Source organism: Alosa alosa, chromosome 7, assembly GCF_017589495.1.
Source record: "Alosa alosa isolate M-15738 ecotype Scorff River chromosome 7, AALO_Geno_1.1, whole genome shotgun sequence".
Classification (NCBI taxonomy): domain Eukaryota; kingdom Metazoa; phylum Chordata; class Actinopteri; order Clupeiformes; family Clupeidae; genus Alosa; species Alosa alosa.
In genome coordinates, this window is record NC_063195.1 from 23154661 (window position 1) to 23182454 (window position 27794).

At 41.9% G+C, this 27794-nt stretch overlaps 3 protein-coding genes across 8 annotated transcripts; all 3 read right to left on the reverse strand.

Annotated features, from left to right (window-relative positions):
- Window positions 1–7899, reverse strand: LOC125298507 (sulfotransferase 6B1-like). 2 transcript variants are annotated; one of them, XM_048249286.1, is made up of 7 exons: window positions 7620–7899; window positions 6430–6542; window positions 3398–3496; window positions 2843–2966; window positions 1283–1377; window positions 906–1062; window positions 1–694 (listed from the first exon to the last, which is right to left on the reverse strand). In XM_048249286.1, the coding sequence occupies exons 1-7, from the start codon at window positions 7828–7830 to the stop codon at window positions 567–569; spliced, it is 927 nt and encodes a 308-aa protein (XP_048105243.1). In that variant the 5' UTR covers window positions 7831–7899; the 3' UTR covers window positions 1–566. The 2 variants fall into 2 exon arrangements, with proteins under 2 accessions (XP_048105243.1, XP_048105242.1); XM_048249285.1 differs by having other exon boundaries at window positions 906–1065.
- Window positions 1–27792, reverse strand: LOC125298509 (sulfotransferase 6B1-like). 4 transcript variants are annotated; one of them, XM_048249289.1, is made up of 8 exons: window positions 27280–27792; window positions 24976–25088; window positions 24658–24756; window positions 23490–23613; window positions 20911–21005; window positions 20572–20728; window positions 19627–19760; window positions 1–560 (listed from the first exon to the last, which is right to left on the reverse strand). In XM_048249289.1, exons 1-7 carry the CDS (start codon window positions 27488–27490, stop codon window positions 19633–19635), a joined length of 927 nt encoding a protein of 308 aa, XP_048105246.1. In that variant the 5' UTR covers window positions 27491–27792; the 3' UTR covers window positions 1–560; window positions 19627–19632. The 4 variants fall into 4 exon arrangements, with proteins under 4 accessions (XP_048105246.1, XP_048105245.1, XP_048105248.1 ...); XM_048249288.1 differs by having other exon boundaries at window positions 1–544; window positions 19611–19760; XM_048249291.1 differs by lacking the exon at window positions 1–560 and adding an exon at window positions 19297–19558.
- LOC125298512 (sulfotransferase 6B1-like) lies at window positions 9843–18441 on the reverse strand. Of its 2 annotated transcripts, XM_048249294.1 has the most exons (7): window positions 17193–18441; window positions 15839–15951; window positions 11983–12072; window positions 11265–11388; window positions 10810–10904; window positions 10475–10625; window positions 9843–10052 (listed from the first exon to the last, which is right to left on the reverse strand). In XM_048249294.1, the coding sequence occupies exons 1-7, from the start codon at window positions 17392–17394 to the stop codon at window positions 9925–9927; spliced, it is 903 nt and encodes a 300-aa protein (XP_048105251.1). In that variant the 5' UTR covers window positions 17395–18441; the 3' UTR covers window positions 9843–9924. The 2 variants fall into 2 exon arrangements, with proteins under 2 accessions (XP_048105251.1, XP_048105252.1); XM_048249295.1 differs by lacking the exon at window positions 11983–12072.
- Window positions 27793–27794: the final 2 nt, after the last annotated feature.

Consider the following 27794-nt stretch of genomic DNA (forward strand, 5'->3'; position numbering starts at 1 on the left):
TTCTCTTCCATTCATGATTTTATTGGCATTTTCTGAATTGTAACAAGAAGAGTCCGTAACATATGCATAATGAAACAATTTTTGCAACTCTTAATACAGTTGTGATCAATAATCAATAATCAGTGTTTGTGATCATAGCTGTACTTGGATATGACACAGACCAGCAAATTCCACATTCTAATGTTCACCGCATCTCTCATTAAAATCAGCACATATTATATTCGGTGTATTTTATCTGTTGTGTCTTATGTTTGTATTTATGGACTTGAGTCTGCTAAATAAAGATTCATTCATTCATTCATTCATACATTCATAAGACATTATCTCTATGAAAGATTGTGATTTTTTTTTATGTTTGTTAATACTGCATATAACATGCAGGTAGTTTAAAATGTTGTTTTTTGAACACAGGGAACTGATTGTCCTTCATTAAAGTTAACAGAAGAGACGTCCACATTCTGATGTTCACCGCATCTCTCATTCAAATCAGCACATGTTAATGTGGTCTTGGTTGGGTGGGCCCACTGTGAACCACAGAGATGAAGTGTGATCCCTGCTGCCTTTCCCTACTTGCAGTAGGTGTCGTATTGGAGCAGGGCCCCCAGTTTGGTTCCTGCTAGTCTCTTGTTGAACTCCTCGTCCATCTGTTGGCTCTGGGCCTCACTGAAGTGATTCCTCCAGTCACCCACCTCACCTGGTCACACAAGATAATCAAACAGACACACGTAAGCAGGTTTGGGGCAGCTGTTTGGCTTAATTATGCCCTTGTCACCATACAAAAAAAAAAAAAAAAACATAAAGTAAATTGACCCGTTACTAACCAATAACACACAACTCATAGGTATATATTACTGCCCTACCACTAAGGGAGTAATTGCTTTGGCAAGACACCACTGCTAACCCACCTTTCCGGAATAAGACATTGCCAAATTTGCCGTGGGTGTTGACGGCATTCTCCTTCATGGCACTGAAGGTGCTCTTGGCTGAGATGGCCTGGAGTTGCTCCTCCGTCAGGGGGACGTCCAGGAAGCGGGCGATCCGCCGGAGATTTCCAGCCAAGTCCTGCTAAAACCGGGGTTTGTAGGTGAGGGTGTGTGTGTGTGTGTGTGTGTGTGTGTGTGTGTGTGTGCGCGTGTGTGCATGTGTGCGCATCTGCGCGTGTCTGTCTCTGTGTGTGTCTGTGCGTGTGTGAAAGTGTGTGTGTGTGTGCTCATGTGCGCATGTGTTTGTGTGTGTGTGTTGTGTTTTCTGACCCCAGACACTTCTGGTTATTTTTTCTTACCTCCTTTAGGTCCTCATAAATAACAGTCATCACATTGGGTTCATCGACCAGTTTGGAGCAGTCTTCAATATGATCCAGGTAGGATCCAAATGGTACTGCCCAAAATAAGAAATATGTGTGGGTTACACTAGCATAGTGATCCTCCTTGACACTCTGTTAAGCATCCCATTCATTTAAGCCTTATTCTATTCAGGACTCAATTATATGGCATAAAAATGAGTAAAGTACTGAAGATTGTGACATTTTATGGCTGAGTTCTGGTTCTGCATCGACTCGATGTAGTAGCTATGCCGTTGCATCTCCGCCATGTTTCATCTTTTTCAGTTCTGTGTGTCCTGTGTCTGCGTTGCTCACCACCAAAACGCTAGTTAGAGTGGCAAACTACATAGAACGGCATGTTTACATATAAGTGCTATTTGTTTGGCCTTTCCTTGCTTAGATTTGTTGATAGATTAAAGTTAGATTTGTTGATTAGATTACAATTGTTGAGAAATAGACACAGTGTACAACATTGTTATTGTAACCAGACAATAAAAGTATCCTCTACTGGTCTGTAGATTCATCTTACCTGATCAATTTGGAGACTCTAGATTTAGGATAAATATTCTACAACATATCTCTTCAACATATTTAGGCGGATTATCTAGATATTGATTCATTCCAAGACCCATTACAAAAAGCATATCATTCCAAGACCCATTACAAAATGCATACATGAGTACCCATCAAAGTAAGACACTGCCCCAGATCTAGCATCGTAGAGGTGGACTCAAGTAACTAGGATTTGAAGGTAGCCTAGGCTATGGCATATTACTGTGAGTTCTGGGATCACTGTTTCAACTCACCATTCCCATTGTTTACAGTTGATTCCACTGTTGCGAAGGATCAACCGTCGTTCTACTAGTTATATTTACCATTCAGTAAGCATTGATATGGAACTGTGATTAAAGTCTTTTTTTACCAAATCTACTTCATAGGTGTCCCGTTATTCAGAATTTCTAAAATGGATAGTTCCGGTCCTTAATTATGATTGACTGAATCGTGTTCAATGCCGTTAGAATGCCGTATAATCCAGCACAACCTCACACTTTGACCGCATTTTGCTCTATATTAGCCTATACCACAAACTTGATTCAAAAGGTAGAGTTGCTGCATCTCAATGTTGCTTGGCAACCATTCTAATAGAGGAAATATATTTCTTGCTGGAAGAATTATTGTCTATGAATAAATCGTTATATTTCTCGTTGCTGTGCCTTCATTTTATAAAATCTTGCCAGATATATGTAGTAACCATTTTAAAAAAGCAATAAGCCACTCGAGTCCGTAGGTTACACTGATTCTACAACAGCTAAGGTAGGTTTTAGGCACTCCGCATGTGCGTCATGCCTAACAAAGCCCCTTAGCTGTTCTATAATCAGTGTAACCTATGGTCTTTTGGGGCTTGTTGCTTAATTAATTAATTAATAGCCACCCTACCAGCCAATCAAAGAAGAGTATTTCCTCTCTCGGGGTGATAGCACATATTACTTTGTGAGTTCTGGGCTCACTACTTCAACTCACCATTCCCAGTCAGGAAGTCTAAGAAGAACATGTCCCACTGAGTGCTGGGCAGAGTTGGGTTACTGTTCATGAAGTGGAAGTAGGACACAGCCGTGTCTTTGGGGTTCCGGAACACCATTAGCATCTGGCAAGGGAAGGAGAGAGAGAGAGAGAAATGGAGAGATTGATAGAAAACTTATATTATATCTCATAACTTTAGCATTATATCAAATAACGTCAGCCAGGTTCATTTTTGGGGGGTGTGTGCGAGGGGGAGGCACACACAGGTTATCCTTCAATTGATAAATTCTTATCATTTGAAGCCTTAGTAGCATGAACACCATGTGTGTTTCATGAAAATCAAATTAGGGAAAAACTGGGAAGAAGCACCACCCTGCCCTATGTGTATTGTCTCAAGTTGCCGAGCACGAACTGAGGCCTAATCTGGGCACCAACAGAGGCTACACATTTCATGAACCAGGTCACTATGTGGGAACAAAAATCAGCACCAAAACAAGGCCAGTGCACAGACCTTGGGATAGAGGCCCTCAGATACAGTCCATGGGTTGAGCTCACCTTTGTCTTGTGGTCTCTGATGGACTGGGACAGAAGAGGCAGTCTCCCCATGTTGCAATGAGTGCCCAGTAACCTTGGCGACGGCTCTTGTTCTATTGTCTGTAGAACAAACAGAACATCTCGATGATAGTGGATGAAAAAATAAATCACAAATGTAAATTTTCTCCATCTCCTACTCCATTTCCTACTCTTGCAACTTTTGTGTATGTAAATTAGTGTGTGCATGTGTGTGTTTGCTTTTGTATATACGTGTGCTTCTCTGTGTGTGTGTGTTCGCTTGTGAGTGGGTGTGTGAGAGTAATGGTGTGTGTGTGTGTGTGTGTGTGTGAGGGTGTGTTTATGTGTGTGTGTGTGTGTGTGTGTATGTGTGTGTGTGTGTGTGTGTGTGTTTGTGCATGCGTGCATGTACGTTTTTGTGATTATGTGTGTGTGCGTGGTGTGTGTGTACTTATGTGCGGGCCTGTGTGTGTGTGTGTGTGTGTGTGTGAGTCTGTGCGTGCGTGCCTGTGTGTGTGCATGTGAGTGCGTGTGTACGTATGCCGGCATGTCTACTGTATGTGTATGTGTGTGCGTGTGTCTTTATGTGTGTGAGTTTGTTGTTTTGTAGTGGACACCTCCTGTTGCCCGTGCACTAGCCTGTACATCTATAGGAAACTAGATATACCGCAGAGCGGTACAAAATATGACCGCCGCCCAGTCCAGCACATTTTTTCCACAAAAATAAATCACGCTGAAAGGCCTATATGATTCTAACTGTCTCACTAAATTGCATTATCCACACTCAATTCTCACTGGTATCTGCTAGACAACAAGTACCAAAACATGATTAGTTCATAGATTTAACATGTAAAATTCATTTTATACAACCCCACCCCCATCTTGCCTGTTCATAATTCTGAGAAATTCTTGAATTGTGTGCATGTGTGCGTGTACACGTTAATGTTTATGTGTGTGGGTGTGTGTGTGTGTGTGTGTGTGTGTGTGTGTGTGTGTGTGTGTGTGCGTGCTTGTGTGTTTGCCTGCGTATGTGTGTTTGTGCATGTGAATGCATGCGTACATATGTCTACTGTGTGAGTATGTGTCATACGTATGATTACTGTGAATGTATGTATGTGCTGTGCTGATTACTGTGAATGTATTTTTAGCTAGGGTTAGTTAAGTGGTCCTGAAACTGAAAAAGTTTGAGAAACACTGTCATAGGCCAAAGTATTAATGTTTTACTCCGCCTTGCTAGATGGCGATATGCGCCCAAACACAACACATTCCCCAAACAGACTCTCCATCTTAGCCATAGCTAACTTGCTAGCGAACTTTCCATATTAGCTTACTTGCTAGCAAACTTTGCATCATCAGTCTAACTAGTTAAATAGTTGACATTACATGATGGAACATTTTCGTATGGACATTCTGGGGGATGTTAATTTGTATGAGAGAAGCTTCAACTTCTGGGTATGTAGCATTGTGGCATAAAGCTTAGGTAGTTAGCTTGCTAACTCTGGCAGAAATCTCCTCAAAATCTCCAGTGTTCTTGTTCCATGTAGTTTCGTGTTGCAGCCACAGGGTTGGAGCAACAGCACGTACTGTAGACTAGCCTACAGGAAAGCTGTTGCGTATGAACTCATTCGGAATATTTTGAAAACGTAACAGCTAGATATTCTGTCTTCTCATTTTGTAGACGAAAATGAAGAGAGATTTTATCTTAGTTTTTATTTCATGCAAAACATTTTAGTCTCTGCTTTTTTCGGTCAACAATAATGCATCTTAAGATAGTCTTAGTCAGTGTTTCAGGACATTACTGCCGTCTCGTCATCGTCTCGTCTTAGTCATGTAAAAAAAGGTCGTTGACGAACATATTTCCTCTCGTCTAGTCTGACGAAATTAACACTAATGTGGGGTTACATGCCCACCAAGTTTCGTGTACCCCGGTCTTTCAGTGTCCCGGGAATCCTTGTTGGTTTACGGTCACTAAATGTACACATAAATAATTTTATTGTAAGGCCCCCCATGAACGAAAGTTCACAAAACTTGGCATGCATTCGGAGGGTGTCATAATGATCCTACACTTTCAATTTTGTGCAGTTTTGACCATGTCAGCCAGAGATATTGTGATGAAAACACCTAATTTTTTGCTTTTTAATTTTTAACTAGGTGGCACTATACATGAAATAAGCGGTAATGGGATGGGTTGACATGCCCCCTTAAGACCAACATACAACAAAAAAGGTGGACCTCCTAGGCCCTACGGTTCTCGAGATATTCACAGAAAACTGTCTCCGGCCACCTACAGGCCAGTTGGTGTATAGTAACATAAATTAATTTATTGTGTGGCCCCCCATAAACGGAATTCCACGAAACTTGGCGTGCATTCAGAGGGTGTCATAATGATCTAACACTTTCAATTTCGTGCAGTTTTGACTATGTTAGGTCACAGATACCTGCGATTACAACACCTCCTTTTTACTTTTTTGTGTTTAACTAGGTGGCGCTATACATGAAATGAGTGGTTATGGAATGGGTTGACATGGCCCCTTGAGATCAACATACAAAAAAAATGGTCCTCCTAAACCCTACGGCTCTCAAGATATTCACAGAAAACTGTGTCTGCCCTACCCTCCTTTCGGGGGGTCCAGTCCAGCAGGGGGCTACAGATCAAAACAAAAAATGATGGTTCCATGCTATCCATGTGGGGTTACATGCCCACCAAGTTTTGTGTACCCCGGTCTTTCAGTGTCCCGGGAATCATTGACGGAAATTTGGACATGCGAAAAAGAAAAGAAAAAAAATTTGGACATGCGAAAAAGAAAAAAAAAAAATCTGACTAAACCTATATGACCGCCGCTTCGTCAATAGCCGAGATCCCAGACCCTTGTAGAAGCGAAGCGTACCAAGGGGATGGCAAATGGCCAGGCTACTTGTGAGTGGGTGTGTGGTGGTAATGGTGTGTGTGTGTGTGCGTGTGTGTGCGTGTGCACAAAGCATGAAGAAATACACCAGTGCTTTGCAGGAAAATGTTACTCAGTCATGAGGGATACCTTCTGCATCTCTGGGGTACAGAATTCAAGTTGTGGAGGCATCTCTGATGAGAAACTCTTCCCTTTTACTGCAACCAGCATTTTCCGTAAGAGAGACACCATCCAGTTAAATCCTGGGATAAGGTATATCAAACTACATCGTAAAACAGGTTTTATGCAGAACTATTAAAAACACATCTCACACATCTGCCTATTTAGCCTGTGCACAAAAGAAACTAGTATATACCAAAAAAGACACACAAAAATGGCTCAGACTTGATTTTGCTTTTTTTTGTGTGTGTGTGTGTGTGAGTTGGCGGGGGGGGGGTGCCCTTTGCAAGAAGTGCAATAATAAACAAAGTATGAAGCAAAGTATGAACATAACTCCAATATAATATAGAGGGAGTGCACCGATCGCAGTCTAGAAAAATATCTCCGAATTCTTGTAGAAAAGCAGCTCTCCTTTTTCGGAAAAGTGGGGCGGGGGGTGGGGGTGGGTGCACTATTAAGGGTGCCATTAAAGTTTATTTATTTATATAGTCCTCATCCCCACATGCTCAGGGCAGTGCACATGGCCCCCTGTGCCGGTGCCACCTCTCCTCCCTACTCCAACGTACAATCTTTGTTTGAAAGTGCTGCCCTGTGCCTCTGCACTCACTGGCCCTGCACACTAGTCTTTGGACCACAGGAGGAATCTGATTGGCTGAGGCTGAACTCAGTCAGCCAGTCATGTGAAGGGAGAGCTCTATTTTACAGGAAGTGAATGTGTTACGCAAGCTTGTTTGGAGAGTCAGAAAGTGAGTTTTTGAAAGATATGTCCTGTAGCTCCTTCTTCACTACCAGTGAGACTCTGCCAGCATAAAGATATGAAGAGTTTGGTGCCAAAACGTTATATCTGTTTTTAAAAACATTAAAAAGTCAGACTATTTAATTGTGGATTTCAGGTAATATCAATCAAACTGCAGTTGTGTTGTTTTGATTGAGTAAAGATAAATCAAGTAACAATACCGTATTACAGTTCTACTGAAATTACTTCGAAAACAAAATGTAACAAAAAGTATTTATGAAAATTCATTAAAATGGTGGATATGTTTTGGAACCAAACTCTTAATTTATTTGCATGAAAATAACAAACTATTTTCTACTCCATTTTTTCCACAACATTTGTGAAAGTCTGCACAGAGTTCACACAGCAGCTCTGTAACACCCACCGCACTTTGGGAAGGAAAGCAGAACCACATCGTCTGATCTGGCTTTCAGGGTCCTAAGGGCCTCCATGTTTTCGGCCGGGCAGATAACCACAGGGTAGAGGATTCCGTCAAACAAGTGGAGCTTCTCGTCGTCCTTTAGCCTTTTGGCCATCTCCATTCTGGTCTCTCTCCATGTCGGGGCACCTCCTTGCTGAGCAGCGGATAGACTCATGTTGTTTAAGAAAAAATACTGCTGTTTGAAGTTCAGATGTAACTACTGCAGAGGGGGAGTGTCTCTTTGCTCTCTTTCTTTCTCTCTCTCTCTTTGAGTGTGTGTGTGTGTGTGTACGCGCACGCGTGCGCATGCGTGTGTTTTTCTTCCAATAAGTGTGTCCTTATGAAGTTCATGTGCAGTTTTTTTTTTTTTTTGCAATCATTGATAAGTTTTTGCCAATTGTTGATAAGGTGTGTAGGGGAACTGGAAGCAGAAGTTTGCTTCTGATTGCTTTAGTTTAGGCGAGATCTGGGTAAGAGATCAGTCAGAGTTCCTTCTCAAAGTCACAAAGGTTGTTGCTAGAAGTAACATTAAAGAAGCACTATGCAACAATTTTAGCAAAAATGACTTTTCTGGGTCGTTTGGTGGGTGCTTCGTCTCCCCCTATCGCTTCTCCGCGGAAAAAACGAATATGCAACTTTCTGGACCCGATCCGTGTAAATCCGGATGTATCCCATCTCGCCTTGAAAATGTAGTCAGATTGTAGTTTCGAAGAAGACTGCAAAACAGACGCTGACTTGGCTTTGTTGCTGTTGAAATTGTAAGTAGCCTACCCTTGGGTGAACTTCGTCTTTGTAATGTGGTTTGATAGTCTCTTGAACAATGTGTTTGCTCGACCACTTTATTGTGAGCCCTGTATGTGTTTAACTTGGTTTTCTTGATGGCTGGGGGTTTAGTGTAGCAGTCACTGCATAGTGCTTCTTTAATTAGACTATTAGATTGCACATAGAGAAGCACTTACCAGAATCACACTAGCCTGGGATTACCCATACAAACCTGCGGCAAATTTGGGGTTTTCTCTGATGGTCTATCTGGCCAAGAGGCCATTGAAGCCCATTTCCAATGTCCCTAAAACACGGGGACTGTACTAGACACAGATATCACACATGTGATCAATGCTTCACTAACCTCTGGCACATTTCCAACAGCATTTAAAATGGCTCGGGTAACACCGTTCTCTCAACCCTGCTCAAGTCGAGAACTATCGCCCTGTCTCACTCCTGCCTATCCAAAGGCATTGAACGAGCAGTCTCTCTCAACAGTCATCTGTTGTTCCTCGTTGGTGGAACGCACTGCCAGTTCCTACAAGGACATCCCTCTCCATTTTCAAAAAACTCCTGATAACCCAGCTCTTCAGAGAACATCTCCTCACATAGCACTACTTACAACTAGTCTTACTGATCCTAGCACATCCCACCTGTCTTGAACTGACACTCACTGATGCACTTATTCTTATTGTACTCTACCTTTTTTAAAGGTAAACTTGGCAGGATTTCCCCCTCTGCTGGAGAAATTGTGCATTATGCTATTTCAAACTGTGGAAAAAGGTAACGATAAAGCATATGGATTTGTTTACAACCTAGCGAAACAGTTAGCATAAGTTTGGAAGAACAATGTGGATTTTACATGGTACACACTTTAAAATGAGTTTCTTGTTTCTCACTTTCCGGGATGGTAGTCTCAGTGTTGCAAGGTTGGTTTTCCGCCTGGGGACGCTAGGGGCAGTTTTCCGCCTGGGGACGCTAGGGGCAAGTTTTCACCTGAACAGGTCATTTAACCATCCAAATGATTTCTAAATGGGTTTATTACTTTGAAATAGTTGCCAATGTCCCCTTTAAATTGTCCTAGAATTGTTGAGAGAATTGCTTTAAAATTCAACTGTTTACCATGTTGTTAGTCGCTTTGGTTAAAAATGCGTCAACCAAATGTAATGTAATGTAAAACCTTTGCTAATGAGATGCTAACACGATTTTTGCCCTTTTGAAACAATTTGTTACGAGAACCAATGCAAAATCTCAATTGTGAAGGGTCTGGTGTCAACGAGGCAGGCTAGAATCATGGAGTCGTAGTGACACTACTGTATTTGTACGTTGTGTTTTCTTGGTTTGGTGTGCTGGAATGTTTGTGTGTGTCACATGTATTTCATTCAAAACCAATCATAAAACTTTCAGGGATTTAGACACTGAAGATTAGGTATGTTTTATGGATTTTTTATTGATATGCTACAAGACACCGAAAGCTCAACTAGGCAAGCATCTGTGTAACAGCTCCCTACTTGCAGTAGGTGTCGTATTGGAGCAGGGCCCCCAGTTTGGTTCCTGCTAGTCTCTTGTTGAACTCCTCGTCCATTTGTTGGCTCTGGGCCTCACTGAAGTGATTCCTCCAGTCGCCCACCTCACCTGGTCAAGACGAAGAAGTGATTTAGAGTTTGTAACAAAAACTACCTGTATATGTGTGAGAGAAATCATGTGTTTTGTTCAGGGCCTTTACCGTTTTTCATTGATATCTGTACAGTATATATAATTATATTTATTTGGTATTGAGGGTCAACAACATATTACATGTCTACAGTGGAAAACACTGTGGAAAACAGTGTTATTCCTCTCTTATTTCTTTCAGAGAACTCTCACAGTGAAAATTCAATTCAATTTCACATATCACTGAAACGATCAACATACAAATCATCCTGTGATTGTTGAACTAAGAGACATATACAAAGCAGGCACCAAAACTTTCTACTGTACTACCCTCCACCATCCTCTCCAAACATCTCAGCTCTGTGTCTTCATCATTACTTGAGTGTCAGTGCAATCTCACCCACCTTTCCTGAAGAAGGCGCTGCCTAGTTTGCCATGAGAACCGCTTTCCTTCATAGCGCTGAAGGTTGTTTCTGAGTAGATGGTCTGGACCTGCTCTTCAGTAAGGGGGAAGCCAAAGAACTGGGAGATCTGCCTGATGCCCTCACTCAGGTCCTGCAATGCAATACCATGTTGCACACATAGTTGTGCATTCATAATGCACCTGTAAGTGCACATGACTGGGAGTGTGTGTGATTGTGTGTGTGTGTGTGTGTGTGTGTGTGTGTGTGTGTGTGTGTGTGTGTGTGTGTGCGTGTGTGTGTGAGTGAATGCATATACATTGATGTGTGTATCTTGCCTGTTTGAGGTTCTCGTAGGTTATAATCTTGATATTTGGATCGTCCATTAGCTTATCCCAGGCAACAGCATGGTCAAAATATGAACCCCAGGCCACTGGTTCAATAAACATGCAGGCGTCATCACATGGACAAACAAAAAATACACACACAAAAAAACACCTCCTGTTACTACTAAGGTGAAAGAGAAAGAATTACTTGCTCGCGAGCATTTTATATTCCATCGTGCACGCTTTGACGCTTTGGCACAAGCACACATTTGGCTGAAAAGGGTTCAGTAGGTAAGTATGCCCAGAGGCGATATCCCATACTGTAGGTGACATCAAAGTGCTTTCACTGAAAGAGAACATACTTGAACTGCTATATTATTAAAAAACAACATCATCATCACATCATACTATTTTGTATTGTGCCTAATGCAGCTGTGTTGTACAAAGCCTTCAGAGTCTGTCCCTACCTTCTCCACTCATGAACTCTGAGAAGAACTTGTCCCACTCCACGTTGGGCAGCACTGGGTTCTTGTTCATGAAGTGGAAGTAGGAGACCAGCGTGTCCTTGGGGTTCCTCCACACCACCAGCATCTGGAAGGTCAAAGGTCATACAGTAAGTCACACCTCATATGGTGGGGTTTTAATGGTGTTTGGTTTAATTCAGGACCTCACTCCAAAAGAGAATAGAGAGAGTGTGTACTTAAGGGGATACTTAAGCAACTCAAAAGAGAATCTTTTTTTTTTACAACGGTGCCCACTTATCACTGCAGACTGTGCAGTGTTTCTGCAAAGAATGTTTACAGGGTGATAGCTAAACAAAGCAGGACAGGGGTTTTGCAGTTTCATGGTGGCAAAAAAGGTTAGTTCATGATTTTGGAAACATTTTGGAAAAATTTTGATTCTCGAAAATTTTGACTTTTATCTCGGAATTTTCAAAAATATTTTCTCTTCATGTGGCCCTAATATGCTTCCGTATGTTTGCATCGTGTTTTTATGAATTCATAATTTATAATTACCGGTAATTGATTAGCTTGATTAATTGCACAGCCCTATAAGTTCATGAAATATAATACAGGTTGTTAGTTAGGGAAACCTAATGTTCAAAGTGTGTCCAAAGGAGTATAAAGGCATGGAAAGGCATTAGGCGAAGGAAAAAAACGGTGATGCCATGTGATCTGTTTTGACCTTGGTCTTCTTCTCTTTAAAAGAAACGGGGATGTTGTCAGGGTGCAGGTGAGTCCCCAGAAACCGCGGAGACGGCTGCTGAGCTATGAACTGTTCAATAAACAAAGGGAGAGAGAGAGAGAAGGAGAGAGCATGAGAGAGAATGAGCAAATGTACAGTACACTCTGTACTTGTTCTCAACTATCCCCTATAAGTAGTATTGCAAGTAGTATTATGTGACAGTGATATATCAAAATATCCCTGGCTTTATGCATGTGCATATGAGCGTGCTTACTTTTTTACTCACTCACTCACTCACTCACTCAATTGTTTGTTTGTTTACTTAAATAGACACTTTTTAGGCAATTTTTAAATCTTAGATATGACCATGTGCTATTTAAAGCCTTGTACAGTTTCCCAAAATGTAGGCGGCGGCCCACTATCTAGGTATTGCAGATGGACCGCGAGAGGTAGCCTTCATTATTTTTTTTATTTTTGCATATTTGAGGTTGACATACTTTAAAAGTTAATGATTACATAGTTAAAATTCAAAACATAGCTAGAGATATTCATTTGATGTTCCAGAACATATTTGATGGCGGTGTTATTATATGGGTAACACTAAACTAAAGTGTGTTAATTCAAAATAAAGTTGTTAACCCTTAAAGGAGTACCGTCACACAGGTGTGACGGGAATGTTGGGAAATTAACATCCTTATGATCATAAAGTGCCGACCTTTTTACCTGCCAAGGGAAATTACTGCGATTCTGCTAGTCGCAGTATACATCCCGCCTACCAACAACAACAGCGATAAGAACGCGGCTCTTAGTGAACTGTACCAGGCTGTCAGTGAACAACAGGCGGCACACGCAGACGGTTTCACCATCTTCACTGGAGATTTTAACCATGCTGATCTAAAAACTGTACTTCCAAAGCTACACCAGCATGTTGATTTTCCAACAAGAGGAGATAACATCCTGGACCTGGTCTACACTACACACAAAGGAGCATACAAAGCCACCCCCTCCCCACATTGGACTTTCAGACCATATCACTGTTATGCTAATGCCCGCATACAGACAAAGGGTAAAAGCTTAACAAACCGGTTAAGTAAGCAGGTAAAAGTGTGGCCTGAGGGAGCCTCCGATGCTCTTCAAGACTGCTTTGACACAACAGACTGGGAAATGTTTAAGCAGGCAGCCACTTACAACAACCGGACAGACATAGAGGAGTATACAGACACTGTAACCTCTTACATCACCAAGTGCATCGATGATGTGACCCACACAAAAGACATCATCACTTTCGGGCTAACTGGAAGCCATGGCTGACAGGGGATGTCCTCAGGCTGCTGAGGGCCAGAGACAAAGCCTACAGAGCTGGGGATGAAGCTGGCATGAAAACAGCGAGAGCCAACCCTGTCCCGTGGCATCAAGGAAGCAAAAAGGAATACACTCACAAGATAACCACCCACTTCAAAGACAGCAGGAACTCACAAAGCCTATGGCAGGGCATTCAGGCCCTCCACACGGACTACAAGCCAGCGCCACAGAGCTGTGAGAGCAACATCCCTCTGCTCAACAACCTGAACCGCTTCTTTGCTCGCTTTGAAGCACAAAACAGCACCTGCCCACAGAAGACCCATCCCCCTCTACATGAGCAGCCCTGTGCCTCTCTGCCGACAAGTGAAGAGGACACTTGCTGCTATCAACACCCGTAAGGCAACAGGTCCAGACAACATCCCAGGTCGTGGCGCTGAAGGACTGCGCAGGGAGCTTAAGGATGTCTTCACAGACATCTTTAACACTTCCCTGAAGCAAGCCATCGTCCCCATCATGTTTCAAAGCTGCCACCATCATACCTGTGCCAAAGAAAACTGCTCCATCCTGCTTCAATGACTACCGCCCTGTGGCACTGACACCCATCATCATGAAGTGCTTTGAGCGGCTTGTCATGTCACATATCAAAGCCATTCTCCCCCACCCTGGACCCCTTCCAGTTTGCATACCCGAGCCAAGCGGTCTACAGAGGATGCAATCTGCTCTGCCCTCCACCCAGCCCTCACCCACCTGGAAAAAGAGACTCATATGTGAGATTGCTGTTTATAGACTTCAGTTCTGCATTCAACACCATAATACCACAACAACTCATCTGCAAACTTGACAAACTGGGACTCAGTACCTACCTCTGCAACTGGCTACTGGACTTCCTCTGTCAGAGGCCCCAAGTAGATGCGATGCTGGCAACAATACCTCAAGCAGCATCACACTGAGCACAGGGGCCCCCAAGGCTGCGTGCTCAGTCCGCTGCTCTTCAACCTGTTGACGCCATGACTGCACTGCAACCTACAGCAACAATCACATAGTGAAATTTGCTGGCGACGACACAACTCTGGTGGGTCTCATCACCAAGGGCTGACGAGACTCAATACAGGTTGGAGGTCGACCATCTGACCCACGTGGTGCAGGGACAACAACCTCCTGCTGAGCGTCCAGCAAGACCAAAGAGATTGTTGTTGACTTCGGAGAGGTCACACCCAACACCTGCCACTGACCATCGACGGTGCTGTGGTGGAGAGGCGAGCAGCACCAAATTCCTGGGGGTGCACATCAGTGAAGACCTCTCCTGGACCACCAACACTGCATCACTGGCGAAGAGAGCTCAAGCGCCGCCTGTACTTCCTCTCGCGAAACTCAGGGCGAGCAAGTGCTCCACCAGCCATCATGACCACATTCTACCGAGGCACCATTGAGAGCATCCTCTCCAGCTGTATCGCTGTGTGGGGGCGGAGGCACCTGAATACAACAGGAAAGCCCTGCAGCGCATAGTGAACACAGCTGGAAGGATCATTGGTGCTTCACTCCCCCTCCCTGAAGGACATTTACACCACCCACCTCACCCGCAAATGACCAAATTGTGAGTGATGCAAGTCACCCCGCTCACAATCTGTTTGATCTACTGCCCTCTGGGAAGAGGTACAGAAGCCTGCGCTCCCAAGACTACCAGACTCACCAACAGCTTCATACACCAAGCTGTAAGGATGCTGAACTCTCTCCCTCCTCTCCCCTCCACCCTCAGCTACATAACATCCTGGACATTGGACCCACAATGGCGCCTGCACTACTCCACCTGCACACTTGAACACTTGCACACTTGTACACTTTACAACTTGGTGTTGTTGTCCTGAAAACACAACACTTCTGCTGCTCTTACATAACTTGCACCACTATGCCACTTTCTTTATTATTTAGGTCAAACAGTATTTTATAGTATTTTACAGTATTTGCACTAGTATTTTTATTGACTGTCTATGCACAATTTCAACAAAAATTTTGCTGCTCTTATTTTTTATTATTATTATTATTATATGTGCCCTCTTATTTACTTATTTACTTACTTTTTGTTTACTTGAATGTTATGTTTGTCTGTGGACTTAAAATTGGTCAAATATGTCTTGTCTTCACCGTGGGATAGTGAGAAGCGTAATTTCGATCTCTTTGTATGTCTGGAACATGTGAAGAAATTGACAATAAAGCTGACTTTGACTTTGACTTTGACTTGATCCTAAAGAATATCTGGGTTCATTGAATTCAACATAGAATTTTAGAACCTTCAATTGTTGCGGAACTTAGAATGTTCAAAAACCTACACCTTTAAGGGTTAATGTCTCAAGCAAATCAGAAGATTTTCAAAATTGAAATTGGGCCTCAGCAGTGCAAAGTTTGGAAACCTCATGAACTGATAGCCGAAGAATCATATAATATACTGTCAAACTCGTGACATGAAAAATTATATTAAAAATTCACAGACGACATATGTTCACATTCATGGCACAAATAAAAACGGGACCAGAAAATAATTATAGGCCTTCCTCACCTTCTGCGCGTCTGGCGAGTAGAACTCGATCAGCGCGTGCATGGCAGGGGTTTCTTTCTTCCCGCTGGCCGCAGCCATCATTTTACGCAGCACAGCCACCATCCAGTTGAATCCTGGGAGATACAGCACAGGTGTCGTATGGCATATTTAGACAGGTGTACCTGTGTGGATGCGTAGAGTAGACAGATAGATAGTCTTAACTCAAAAGATTTCAAATGTGGTTTGACTTATAAATGGTGCATTGTCACTTTAAGAGCATGGAGTCATTGTGGTTCTCATAATGCCCTTTTTGCCAGCTCTTGTTCACATATTCATATTAAGTTGTTATCAGTAGCCTTTATTGCTTTGGAAATGGAAGTATGTAATGGCATGTTGCTTCACATTTCTGTTTGCAATTAAAAGTGAATTATGAGCCTGGTAGTCACTAGGCTCCATTCTACAAAAGCAAAGTAGACCAGTCTTTATATTATTGTCCATGTTCCAAATCACATTGATTGCAGCCTAGATGTTAAAGAGCCCTCTCATCAATCTGAGTTTAAAAATGGTCAGTAGTGGGAACCGGATAACCTCGCAAGTTGCAACCTCCTGTAGCCTCGTCTTTGTTGTCTTCAAGATTTCCTTTTAGAAGTTTCTTATATTAAAGCTGCAGTCGGCAAGTCTAGCAGACTAAGGGGACTTAGCCAACGTTTTGAATATTTACAACTCTCACGCCCCTCCCCCACTACCACCGAGCACCCTCCCATCGAGTTTGTGCGATATTATCACGACAGTTTGTGATGGCATCATGAAAAGAAATCTATTAGATTGTGATACCATCACAATATTTAGAAGATTTTTTGTGATGGGGTCACGTCTCGCAGACTAATGTATTTCAATTGCAGTCAGATCTCACACAGCCCTGCGCTGATTGGACCAGATGAACCGGGAGCGGTGAATTTTTGCAAAACAAATAACAAATAATAGAAATTTTTGTAGAAGTCATGCATCTCAAATCTCATATAGAAAATATTTAAGTCATTGGCCATTTTTGTGTCATCTGATGTTATTACATTGTTCCTATTTGTCTGTGTGTGTAATACAGTGTATACAATATGTGGTACACACGCTCATACAGACCGCACAGAACATGGGCACATATCACAACATGTCTGTGTTTGTGAAAGTACTGTGTGAATATAAACACCAAAGTCCATTTCTGTAGGGCTAAATATTTGCAAAGGCAAATGTCTTGCAATGTTATGCAACACAAAGTCCACAAACTTTACACAAATGAACCAGAAGAGACCCAACCAAGTCCCTGAAAGAATTCAGCACCTCCCCCTTTCTTTCAGGGTGCACGCCCACATCTACTCACCGCACTTGGGATAGGCCACCAGCATCACGTCGTCAGCCCGCGCCTCCATGGTCCTAAGTGCCTCCAGGTTCTCGGCCGGGCTCATGATGGATGAGTAGATCACCCCTTCGAACTTGTAGAACTTTTCCTCGTCCTTGACGTCCTTAGCCTTCTCCATGCGCGTCAGGGCCCAGGTCATGCTGGGAGCTGGATGTCCAGCCATGTTGGCTACTCAGTTGAGGCAGGAGAGGGGAAATGTAGGAGAAAAAGAATGGAGGAAGAGAGAGAGACAGAGAGAGAGAAGGAAGGCAGGGATCACAGAGAGTGAGAGAGAGCAGCGAGAGGAGGAGTGTATTTTTTCTAGGGACGGGCATACAGTAGAGTGAGTTAGTGAGTTAGTGAGTGTAGGATGAGGGTGGGAGGAATCTGTACAGATAGAAGATAAGTTAATAAAAAAGGGTTTAACTTGTACTATTATGTAACTAGTGCACAATTGTGTGTGTGTGTGTGTGTGTAGTATTATGTTTGTGTGTGTGTATGTATATGAATGTGTGTGTCTTTTTGTGTCCATGTTTTTGCAAACTCAGTTTTGTGGTTATACTACTAATGTTAAAAGAAAGAATAAGAAAGACCTCTCTCTAAATGCTATGAAACTCCTTTACGTCACTGGACGGAGAGCTGATGCCATGAGGTCATCGGAAGCTTGCCCAATGTGTGAGCGGTGTGAGGGACCCCCAGGATAGGTTGACCCTGTTATGAAGGACCCCAGAGATGGGTGAAGCACGTGTGTTGGGCACCCTGGGATAAGTACGGCTGGTGGTTGCGTGAAAGTGTGTGTGAATTCCATGGGCATGCTTCCCAAAGGTTGAGTATGCGCTCTGACCACCATATCAACAGGCCAGGCTCTTTGACGTTGCGGTCAAGCTTCAGGCTATCCCAGAGACCTGGGTTCAAGACCAGGTGGGGTCACTGCTACTTCACATTTTGATAATCAGTACAATAGGTATCTTACATACACTCTCATCACTTTCAGAATCTGGAGGCTCAATAAAAATGTCTGCCCTCTCAGTGGAATCAGCATCTCTCATATAAAGTGCCTCTTTCTCTGTTCATGCCAGTAAGAATGATAATGGCCAACTGCAACAGGTCAAATATGTAACTGAAAATGCACCTGCACCTGCATTTTGAGACAAAACACCCTACATGTTTGTAAACAGCGTCTGACTACAAGCATTGTTCTCGCATCCTCCTCTACGCAGAGAGAACTGAGTTTAGTGCTAGTTTACTCTCTCTCTCTCTCTCTCTCTCTCTATATATATATATATATATATATATATATCTGTGTGTGTAGAGGATGGGGAGACAAATAGATACTGTAGTAGCCTACTGAGTTAGGGTGAAAATTTGCGATTTTGACATTTTGAGATTGAAAACACCTAGTTCATATGGGAAATCCTACAGTATAGGAATGTTATATTAAAGAACTGTAAGGACTGCAAAATTGCAATACTGAACCAACAACAAGTAAAATATAATCATTTGGCTTTGTGTGTTATAAGAGTCTGTGTCTGTAAAACATGTTTTGCTGATCTGAAATTCCCATTGTGAAATTGTGAAAATATTTTAACACTGCGTTGTCACAAAAAAAAAAAAACAATTATGGAGTTAGGTGGTTTCCACCTGACAGTAATGATATGCAGAATGAAAAATGTTTTGCAATTCTTTAGCAAATGGCTATGATGTCAAAATGTATTTCCCTAAATATTTCCGTAAATAGCAAACCTCCTGTCTTATCCCCCCTGTACACTATGAAAATGTTTTTGTTGTGGAGGTAAAGAATTAATAACAGGCACAAACTGTCTCCAAGAGCTATATCTAGTGACAAGGTAGCCTAATGTTTTTTCACGAGATTTGTCGGGCTGCTGTTCTTGAAGTTGCATGGCTGGTTTTCTCGGTATGTCTATGCTGTATAGCTATGTTATGTGAATGATTTGCCTATTACAAGTTTGTATTTGCATTGATTTTTATATTCTGTGTATTTTATCCGTCTTGTCTTATGTTTATATTTATGGACTTGAGTCTGCTAAATAAAACTCCATTCATTCATATATTCATAAGACATCCCTATGAAAGATTGTGAATTTTTTATGTTTGTTAATATTGCACACAACAGACATGTCTTCATTCATAAAATACATCCAACGTGCAGGTAGTTTAAAATGTTGTTTTTTGAACACAGGGAACTGATTGTCCTTCATTAAAGTTAACAGAAGAGACGTCCACATTCTAATGTTCACCACATCTCTCATTCAAATCAGCACATGTTAATCTGGTCTTGGTTGGGTGGGTCCACTGTGAGCACAGAGATGAAGTGTGAGCCCTGCTGCCTTTCCCTACTTGCAGTAGGTGTCATATTGGAGCAGGGCCCACAGAGATGATGTGTGATCCCTGCTGCCTTTCCCTACTTGCAGTAGGTGTCGTATTGGAGCAGGGCCCCCAGTTTGGTTCCTGCTAGTCTCTTGTTGAACTCCTCGTCCATCTGTTGGCTCTGGGCCTCACTGAAGTGATTCCTCCAGTCACCCACCTCACCTGGTCACACAAGATAATCAAACAGACACACATAAGCAGGTTTGGGGCAGCTGTTTGCCTTAACCCTCATGTTATCCTTGGGGTCAATTTGACCCCAAGCAACGTTTAACATCATAAAATATATGGTTCACTTTTTTTTTGCTTCATGTTTCATGACTCCAGAAGGGTACAACAGAGTTAGCATGAAATGTGTACAATAATTTGTTTTCAATGTCCTGTACAAATATTTTGTACATTGATGTTCCTTGGGGTCAGTTTGACCCCAGCTGTATGAAACATAGGATACATGAATATTTGACACATTATGGATATTACTATTTGAATAGTATGAGAACATATTGTTATTATCATTATTACATACACAAGTACATATTACATAAGTCATTTTGGCAGGACTGTATAAGTCAAAAGGGGAAGCAACAGCAAGCCTTTGGGCTGCTGACACTGGATGGGCAATATTGCCAGCCAGGGTTCCAAGGTTCATAAAAGGGTGTGGGGGATTGTTTTGTAGGGCTTTTGATGGTGGTTATTACACTCCTGTTAAGTACCTGTCACAAAAAATCTGGGTAACAATATGAATTATAATAATTTTCTGAGGGTTTATTTAGCTGGGGTCAAATTGACCCCAAGGATAAAGAGTGTTGGTAAGATTTGAGGATAACACAAGGGTTAATTATGTACTTGTCACCATACAAAAAAAAAACATACAATAAAGTAAATTGACCCGTTACTAACCAATAACACACAACTCATAGTTATTACTGCGCTCTACGGGAGAGATTGCTTTGGCAAGAGACCATTGCTAGCCCACCTTTCCGGAATAAGACATTGCCAAATTTGCCATGGGTGTTGACAGCGTTCTCCTTCATGGCACTGAAGGTGCTCTCGGCTGAGATGGCCTGGACCTGCTCCTCCGTCAGGGGGACGTCCAGGAATCGGGCGATCCGCCGGAGATTTCCAGTCAAGTCCTACTAAAACAGGGGTTTGTAGAGGCTGAGGCTGAGAGGGAAAGATAAATGTGTGTGTTTGTGTGTGTGTGTGTGTGTGTGTGTGTGTGTGTGTGTGTGTGTGTGTGTGTGTGTGCGTGCGTGCATGTGCGTGTGTTTGTGTTTTCTGACCCTAGATGACACTTTTGGTTCTTTTTTATTACCTCCTTTAGGTCCTCATAAATAACTGTCATCACATTGGGTTCATCGACCAGTTTGGAGCAGGCTTCAATATGATCCAGGTAGGACCCAAATGTTACTGTCCAAAATAAGAAATGTACAGTGGTAAGCATTGTGTTATACTAGCTTTATTACATGGCTCTTCACAAGGCAAGTAGAACGCTCAATTGACTTGAATGGGATTTCCCAAAGTTCTAGCGGTCATTATTTTTAAGGAAAGGACCTCTGAAAAAAATAATGACCGCTGTCAATGGCAGCGGAGTTTGTGCTTCTAATTCAGGTCTTTCATATCACTACGCAAGGACTGGAACTTCATTCTAAAGTGAAAGCAGACGGTTGATCAGCTGTGTTCTAAATAATGTTTGATTCAAGTTCAGCGTGTGTTGTTGCAAACTATTTGTTTCTCAGCAAAAGCCACGATGAACGGTAACAAATAGGCTATAGCCTAGGCTATGTAGGCTAAAGAGTCATATTGTGGGGAGTTTATTGTCTCGTTTTGGCAAATAACCGTGTAATAAGCGGGATAATGTATAGAACGCCGGTCATTATTGGGAAAATAAGTCCCTTCAGGGCGGAACAAGACCCCTCTGCTGCATGTCGGGGTCCAGTTCGCCCTGTTGGGACTTATTTTCCCAATTATGACTGCCGTTCTATACATTATCCCTTATATACTATTACTCTTTCACACTCTGTTAAGAATCCCATTTATTCAGGCCTTACTGCATTGGTTCAGGTCTAATTTTTATGGGATTGTACCAGATGAAATTATTGTACAGATGTGTAAACTTTACAATTATCATTGTATAGAACACTGATTTCACCAACTTATGATTCTGATACCCTAGCAACTTCCAGCATTTTGTGAGGATGGTATCCAGGATGTTGCTAGGAGATGGTATCCAAGAAGTTGCCAGGATGGTATCAAAATCTTAAGTTGGTGAAATTTCACCAGAGTGGGTTGAAACAGAGCAGAAATCAAGTATTTTTGATTTCATCATAATGGGTTTTCCCAGATCCCCTCACATGTTGATTGCATGACTTTCATAAAAAAGCACAATATGTCTACACATAATGACACACATCCCCCACACTAAACTACACAAGACATCATACAGTTTAACAGTATACAGTTTAAAGGTGCTCTAAACAATGTTTTTGGTTGTTTTTGTTGCTGTTTTTGGAGCCTGGGCTGTCCGCAAAGACAGCTTTTTGTTTAACAGTGTATTCAGGGCACAGGCAGCTAACGGATGGTGAGTTGATATGTTTGCTGTGTGTCACAAAAATGTTTTAGCTTAGAAAACGCGTAACATCGCTTAGAGCCCCTTTAAAATGTCCTCACTTGTATTCTGGCATTATGTTCTGTTTTCTTCTGGCGTCAGACCACTGTGCTTGTGTCACTCATAGCAGCCCACAGACAGTAATCAAATGAGTTCCTCAAGACCACCACCATCTTAATGACTAATGATCAAATTCAATTGATCAGATGAACATTGTGGCGGGTTTATTAACACACTGGACTGCCACACTTGCTGTAGCATTTGCTCACAAGTAAAGCCACTCACATAAAAGCAATAAAGACTATTATTAACTCAAATACACTGGACTGCCACACTTGCTGTAGCATTTGCTCACAAGTAAAGCCACTCACATAAAAGCGATAAAGACTATTATTAACTCAAACACACTGGACTGCCACACTTGCTGTAGCATTTGCTCACAAGTAAAGCCACTCACATAAAAGCAATAAAGACTATTATTAACTCAAAAACACTGGACTGCCACACTTGCTGTAGCATTTGCTCACAAGTAAAGTCACTCACATAAAAGCTATAAAGACTATGCACTGCAGCAACCACACATTGGGCAATATTTAAGCAATATGACACGAGTGGGAGTGGGGATGGTAAAGGATATTGCCATGGCTGTAATTCGGCCGTGATGCCCAGTCTTTCATCATTACGCCAAGATTCATGATTATAGGGCACATGGATGTTAAATTGCTAAAGATTGTGGCATTTTACTTTGCAAGTTGAACAATAAACACTTCTCTTGGTCTATAGGTATGTGTGAGGTATGTTCCCTGACCAATCTAGATTCAGGCTATATATTCTACAACATATCAATTATAAGATCTAGATTCAGGCTAGATATTCACACATCCCTCCCTGGACCATTCCATGTTTCATTAGGGTAGGGTTCCAAAAAATAAGCAACATGTGGACTGATATAATACATTATGAATTTAAAACACAGTGAAAACAATTCGGAAAAAAATGTGTTATTAACAACTTGGTCACCAACATGACCCACCAGGAAAGAAAACAAATTACATTGGCAAGGCAGACGATATATATTTAGGCTGATTTTTATTTTTATTTTTTTCAATCCCAGGCCAATTATAAAATGCAAAAATGAGTACCCATCAAGGTGATCAACTAATCCAGATCTAGCATTATAGAAATGGACTCCGGTAAGTAGAAATTGAAGGTAGGCTATAGCATATTTCTGTGTGTGTGGTCATAGTTGAGTTCTGGGCCCGCAGCCTGCGACTGCGTCGACTCACCGTTCCCAGTAATGAAGTCTGAGAAGAACGAGTTCCACGCGGCGCTGGGAAGAGCTGGGTTACTGTTCATGAAGTGGAAGTAGGAGACAGCCGTGTCTTTTGGGTTCCTGAACATCATTAGCATCTAACAGGGAGAGAGAGAGGGGGGGAGACAGAGAGAGAGAGGAGGAGAGAGAGAAATGCAGCAGAGAAATAATAATACAAAAAATACTATTCTTAGAGTATCACACTGACATGACATTTACAGCTAAAATATCATGTAAATGTTATATTCTCACCAAACTTCTGTTATTTTCAGAATTAAATATATTTTCCTGATGACATTAGACATATTTATTCAGAATAAAATTATGTTTTTTTGGTAAATATTTTATGACTTTTTGTGATTTGTTTTGTCTGTAAATAGCATACTGTTACTTGAAATAAAATCACAAAGACCCTTTTTTAATGTCTGCCTGTAGAGCACCCACGAAACTAAGCAGACATTATTTTACATTGTTAATTTCTTGTGTTTTCATTACTATGAGGGGGTCCGTCAAGCTTAATCCAACCACCCCGTCACACAAATAAGACAGGAATAACTGTTTTTCATTACAGTTTTAACACTATCATTGCTAAGCAAATGACATTTCTAATTGAAGGCATGTATGACTTGTATGACTTGTATAACTTGACCGTTATTGGATAAAACAAGCTATTTTATCATGAAATGTACCACCCCGTTACATACCTTCCGTTATTCCGTTATTATATTTCAATCCATTATATTTCAATGTAAAAAAAATGTATGTGGGCAAATACAGAATGATTTTGAAATTATGAAAATTGTATAATGGAAAAGGGGCACTCGTAATGCATTATAACCAATAACGTCAGTCAGGTTAATTTTTGGTGTGTGTGTGTGTGTGTGTGTGTGGTGGGGGTTACTAGCATAAGATAAATGCTTATTTTTACTAGTTGTCAAATCACTTGAAACCTTAGTATCATGAACACCATTTTTTTGTTTCATTAAAAACAAATTGGCCTAACTCGGCCTAATATATTTCATGAACCAAGTCAGTATGTGGGAACAAACATCAGCATCAAAATAAGGGTTGCAACCTCAACCAGGCCAGTGCACAGACCTTGGGATAGAGGCCCTTAGATACAGTCCATGGGTTGAGCTCACCTTTGTCTTGTTGTCTCTGATGGACTGGGACAGAAGAGGCAGTCTCCCCATGTGACAATGAGTGCCCAGTAACCTTGGCGACGGCTCTTGTTCTATTGTCTGTAGAACAAACCGAGCATCTCGATGATAGAGGATACTGGAATTGACCCTGCCATGGTGTCTCTGAAGTGTTCATATTTTGTTGATACATTTAATGTCTAGATGAATTCAGTGGAGAATAAATTAATGTGTCTGCCGTAAGAAAGTGCATTTTGCATATCAGTTGCAGAAAGAATGACAAAATACACCAGTGCCTTGCTACTCAGTCATGTCTGTTACCCTCTGCATCTCTGGCGAACAGAAGTCAAGCTGTGGAGGCATCTCTGATGAGAAACTCTTCCCTTTTGCTGCAACCAGCATTTTCCGTAAGAGAGACACCGTCCAGTTGAATCCTGGGAAAAGGTACATCAAACTACAGCATAAAACAGCTTTTATGCCCTATCTTTCTATTCAGTCTATATGCACAAATGAAACTAGGAGATATGTATACCAAAATGGTTTTCTGAAAAGGGCTAAATTAAGGGGTCTAAAGTCTATTTATTTATGTAGGCGCCCTTTGCAAGATTTCCTCTCAGGGTCCCTCTCTGGTTAAGAAGTGCAATAATAAACAAACTAAATATGCGTCTTTTGAAGCAAAGTATGAACATAAATCCGATATAATATAGGGGGAATGCACCGACCTCAGTCTGTAGAAAAATATCTCTGAATTCCTGTAGCAAAGTAGCTCTGTTGTGTTCTGATTTCGGAAAGGGGGGGGTGCCTTTTATTAAGGGTGCCATTAAAGTTTATTTATTATGACCGCCCAAGAGCTTGGCGGGCGGTCATATAGGTTTAGTCAGATTTTTTTTTTTTTTTTTTTTTTTTTTTTTTTTCATGTCCAAATTTCCGTCAATGATTCCGGGACACTGAAAGACCGGGTACATTAAACTTGGTGGGCATGTAACCCCACATGGATAGCATGGAACCATCGTTTTTCGTTTTGATCTGTAGCCCCCCCGCTGGACTGGACCCCCGAAAGGAGGGTAGGGCAGACACAGTTCTCTGTGAATATCTTGAGAAATGTAGGGCCTAGGATGACCATTTTTTTCAGATGTTTGCCTCCAGGGGTCATGTTAACCCATTTCATGTGCACACATGTGCACAAACAGATACACACACACACACACATACATTCACAGTAATCATACATATGACACATACTCACACAGTAGACATATGTACACTTGCATGCACAGGCACATACGCAGGCACACACACAAGCACGCACACACACACACCCACACACATAACATAAACATAACACAAACAATCAAGAATTTCTCAGAATTATGAACAGGCAAGATGGAGGTGGGGTTGTATAAAATGAATTTTACATGTGAAATCTATGAACTAATCATGTTTTGGTACTTGTTGTCTAGCAGATACCAGTGAGAATTGAGTGTGGATAATGCAATTTAGTGAGACAGTTAGAATCATATAGGCCTTTCAGCGTGTTTTCTTTTTGTGGAAAAAATGTGCTGGACTGGGCGGCGGTCATATTTTGTACCGCTCTGCGGTACATCTAGTTATCCCAACGTTGTAGGTTCGATTTTCTTATGATGTGAGATTGTACTCTTGCTTCTCGCTACCTGCAGGTGAACTAGTGTGACACGTAGATTCAATTGTTTTTGACTGATGTAATGTACCTATGGTCTGTAGAGTAACTATATACATAAATATGTATGGTCAAAACCTATTGTTGTGTCTCGTAGGCCTACTCTTACTCAGAGATGAAAAGAAGAGATAGGATGCGATCTCTCCGCCGGCGTGCAGTGCACCACCGCTGCCGTTAAGCCACCAGACAGTTGATAACCTATGGGATACCCAGATATTTGTCCAGGCTATATATTTTTTTCCAACACATAGATATTTAACACAAATAATGACTCACATTGGTCTGCTTAAGTTAACTGTTGTATATGCTTGCAATAGGTTTAGGTTTTGGCTGATGGCAATGACAATACCAGCATTAATCACTCGGTTTAGATTAGAAACATGTCGACATAGGCCGTGACAGAACATTTCTAGGGGATGGGGTATTACACGTTGCCACTGTTTCCACCAATTATATGTATCGCTGTATCATCAACAACGTTGTTGGAACTATGGTGTTCGAACGTCGGAGGTAGCGAATTGCGACACAGGTACGATGCTTTCTGGAAACAGGTGTTACAGTGTCGTTGTTTGGTCGCAAGTTCCGTCGTACCATGGTGGTTGAGCAACGTCGTTGCTAACTTTTCTAGAAACGACCCCCTGTGTGGCACACTAGTCTTTGGACCACCGGAGGAATCTGATTGGCTGAGGCTGGACTCAGTCAGCCAGTCATGTGAAGGGAGAGGAAGTAATTGTGTTACGCAAGTTTGTTTGGAGAATTAGGAAGTAATTTTCTGAAAGATATGTCGTGTAGCTCCTTCCTCACTACCAGTGAGACTCTGCAGCTGGTATAAAGATACATTGACATTAAAATAACTAACTATTTTCCACTCCTATTTTTTTGCTAACATTTGTGGTAGCGTGTTTGCACAGCAGCTCTGTAACACCCACCGCACTTTGGGAAGGAAAGCAGAACCAAATCGTCTGGTCTAGCCTTCAGGGTCCTAAGGGCCTCGATGTTTTCGGCCGGGCAGAGCACCACAGGGTAGAGGATTCCGTCAAACAAGTGGAGCTTCTCGTCGTCCTTTAGTCTTTTGGCCATCTCCATTCTGGCCTCTCTCCATGTCGGGGCACCTCCTTGCTGAGCAGCGGATAGACTCATGATGTTGTTAAAAAAAAAAAAAATACTGTCGAGTTTGGAGTTCAGATGTCTAACTGCTGCAATATCACTTGAGACCACATGTGAAGGGGGAGTGTCTCTTTGCTCTGCGTGTCTGTGTGTGTGTGTTTGTATGGGTGTGTTTCTTCTGCTTGTAAGTGTGTCCTTGTGAAGTTCATGTGCAGTTTTGTTAGCCAATCAGTGATAACGTATGTGCGGAAACTGGAATCAGTAGTTTACTTCTGATTGATTTAGTTTAGGCGAGATCTGGGTGAGCCAGTGTGTCTGTGTCTGTCTGTGTGTACAC

Excerpts from the sequence above, each read along its gene's own strand:
- LOC125298509 (XM_048249289.1), bottom strand. The coding sequence starts at position 27,490 with ATGAGTCTATCCGCTGCTCAGCAAGGAGGTGCCCCGACATGGAGAGAG. Across the intron at positions 23,614-24,657 it reads TCAGAGACAACAAGACAAAG|ATGCTAATGATGTTCAGGAA; the intron begins GTGAGCTCAACC and ends TCTCCCTGTTAG. Across the intron at positions 19,761-20,571 it reads CAATGTCTTATTCCGGAAAG|GTGAGGTGGGTGACTGGAGG; the intron begins GTGGGCTAGCAA and ends TTGTGTGACCAG.
- LOC125298507 (XM_048249285.1), bottom strand. The coding sequence starts at position 7,830 with ATGAGTCTATCCGCTGCTCAGCAAGGAGGTGCCCCGACATGGAGAGAG. Across the intron at positions 3,497-6,429 it reads GTACCCCAGAGATGCAGAAG|ACAATAGAACAAGAGCCGTC; the intron begins GTATCCCTCATG and ends TTTGTTCTACAG. Across the intron at positions 1,066-1,282 it reads TTTATGAGGACCTAAAGGAG|CAGGACTTGGCTGGAAATCT; the intron begins GTAAGAAAAAAT and ends CCCCGGTTTTAG.
- LOC125298512 (XM_048249294.1), bottom strand. The coding sequence starts at position 17,394 with ATGGCTGGACATCCAGCTCCCAGCATGACCTGGGCCCTGACGCGCATG. Across the intron at positions 12,073-15,838 it reads ACTCGCCAGACGCGCAGAAG|TTCATAGCTCAGCAGCCGTC; the intron begins GTGAGGAAGGCC and ends TTTATTGAACAG. Across the intron at positions 10,626-10,809 it reads CCTACGAGAACCTCAAACAG|GACCTGAGTGAGGGCATCAG; the intron begins GCAAGATACACA and ends ATTGCATTGCAG.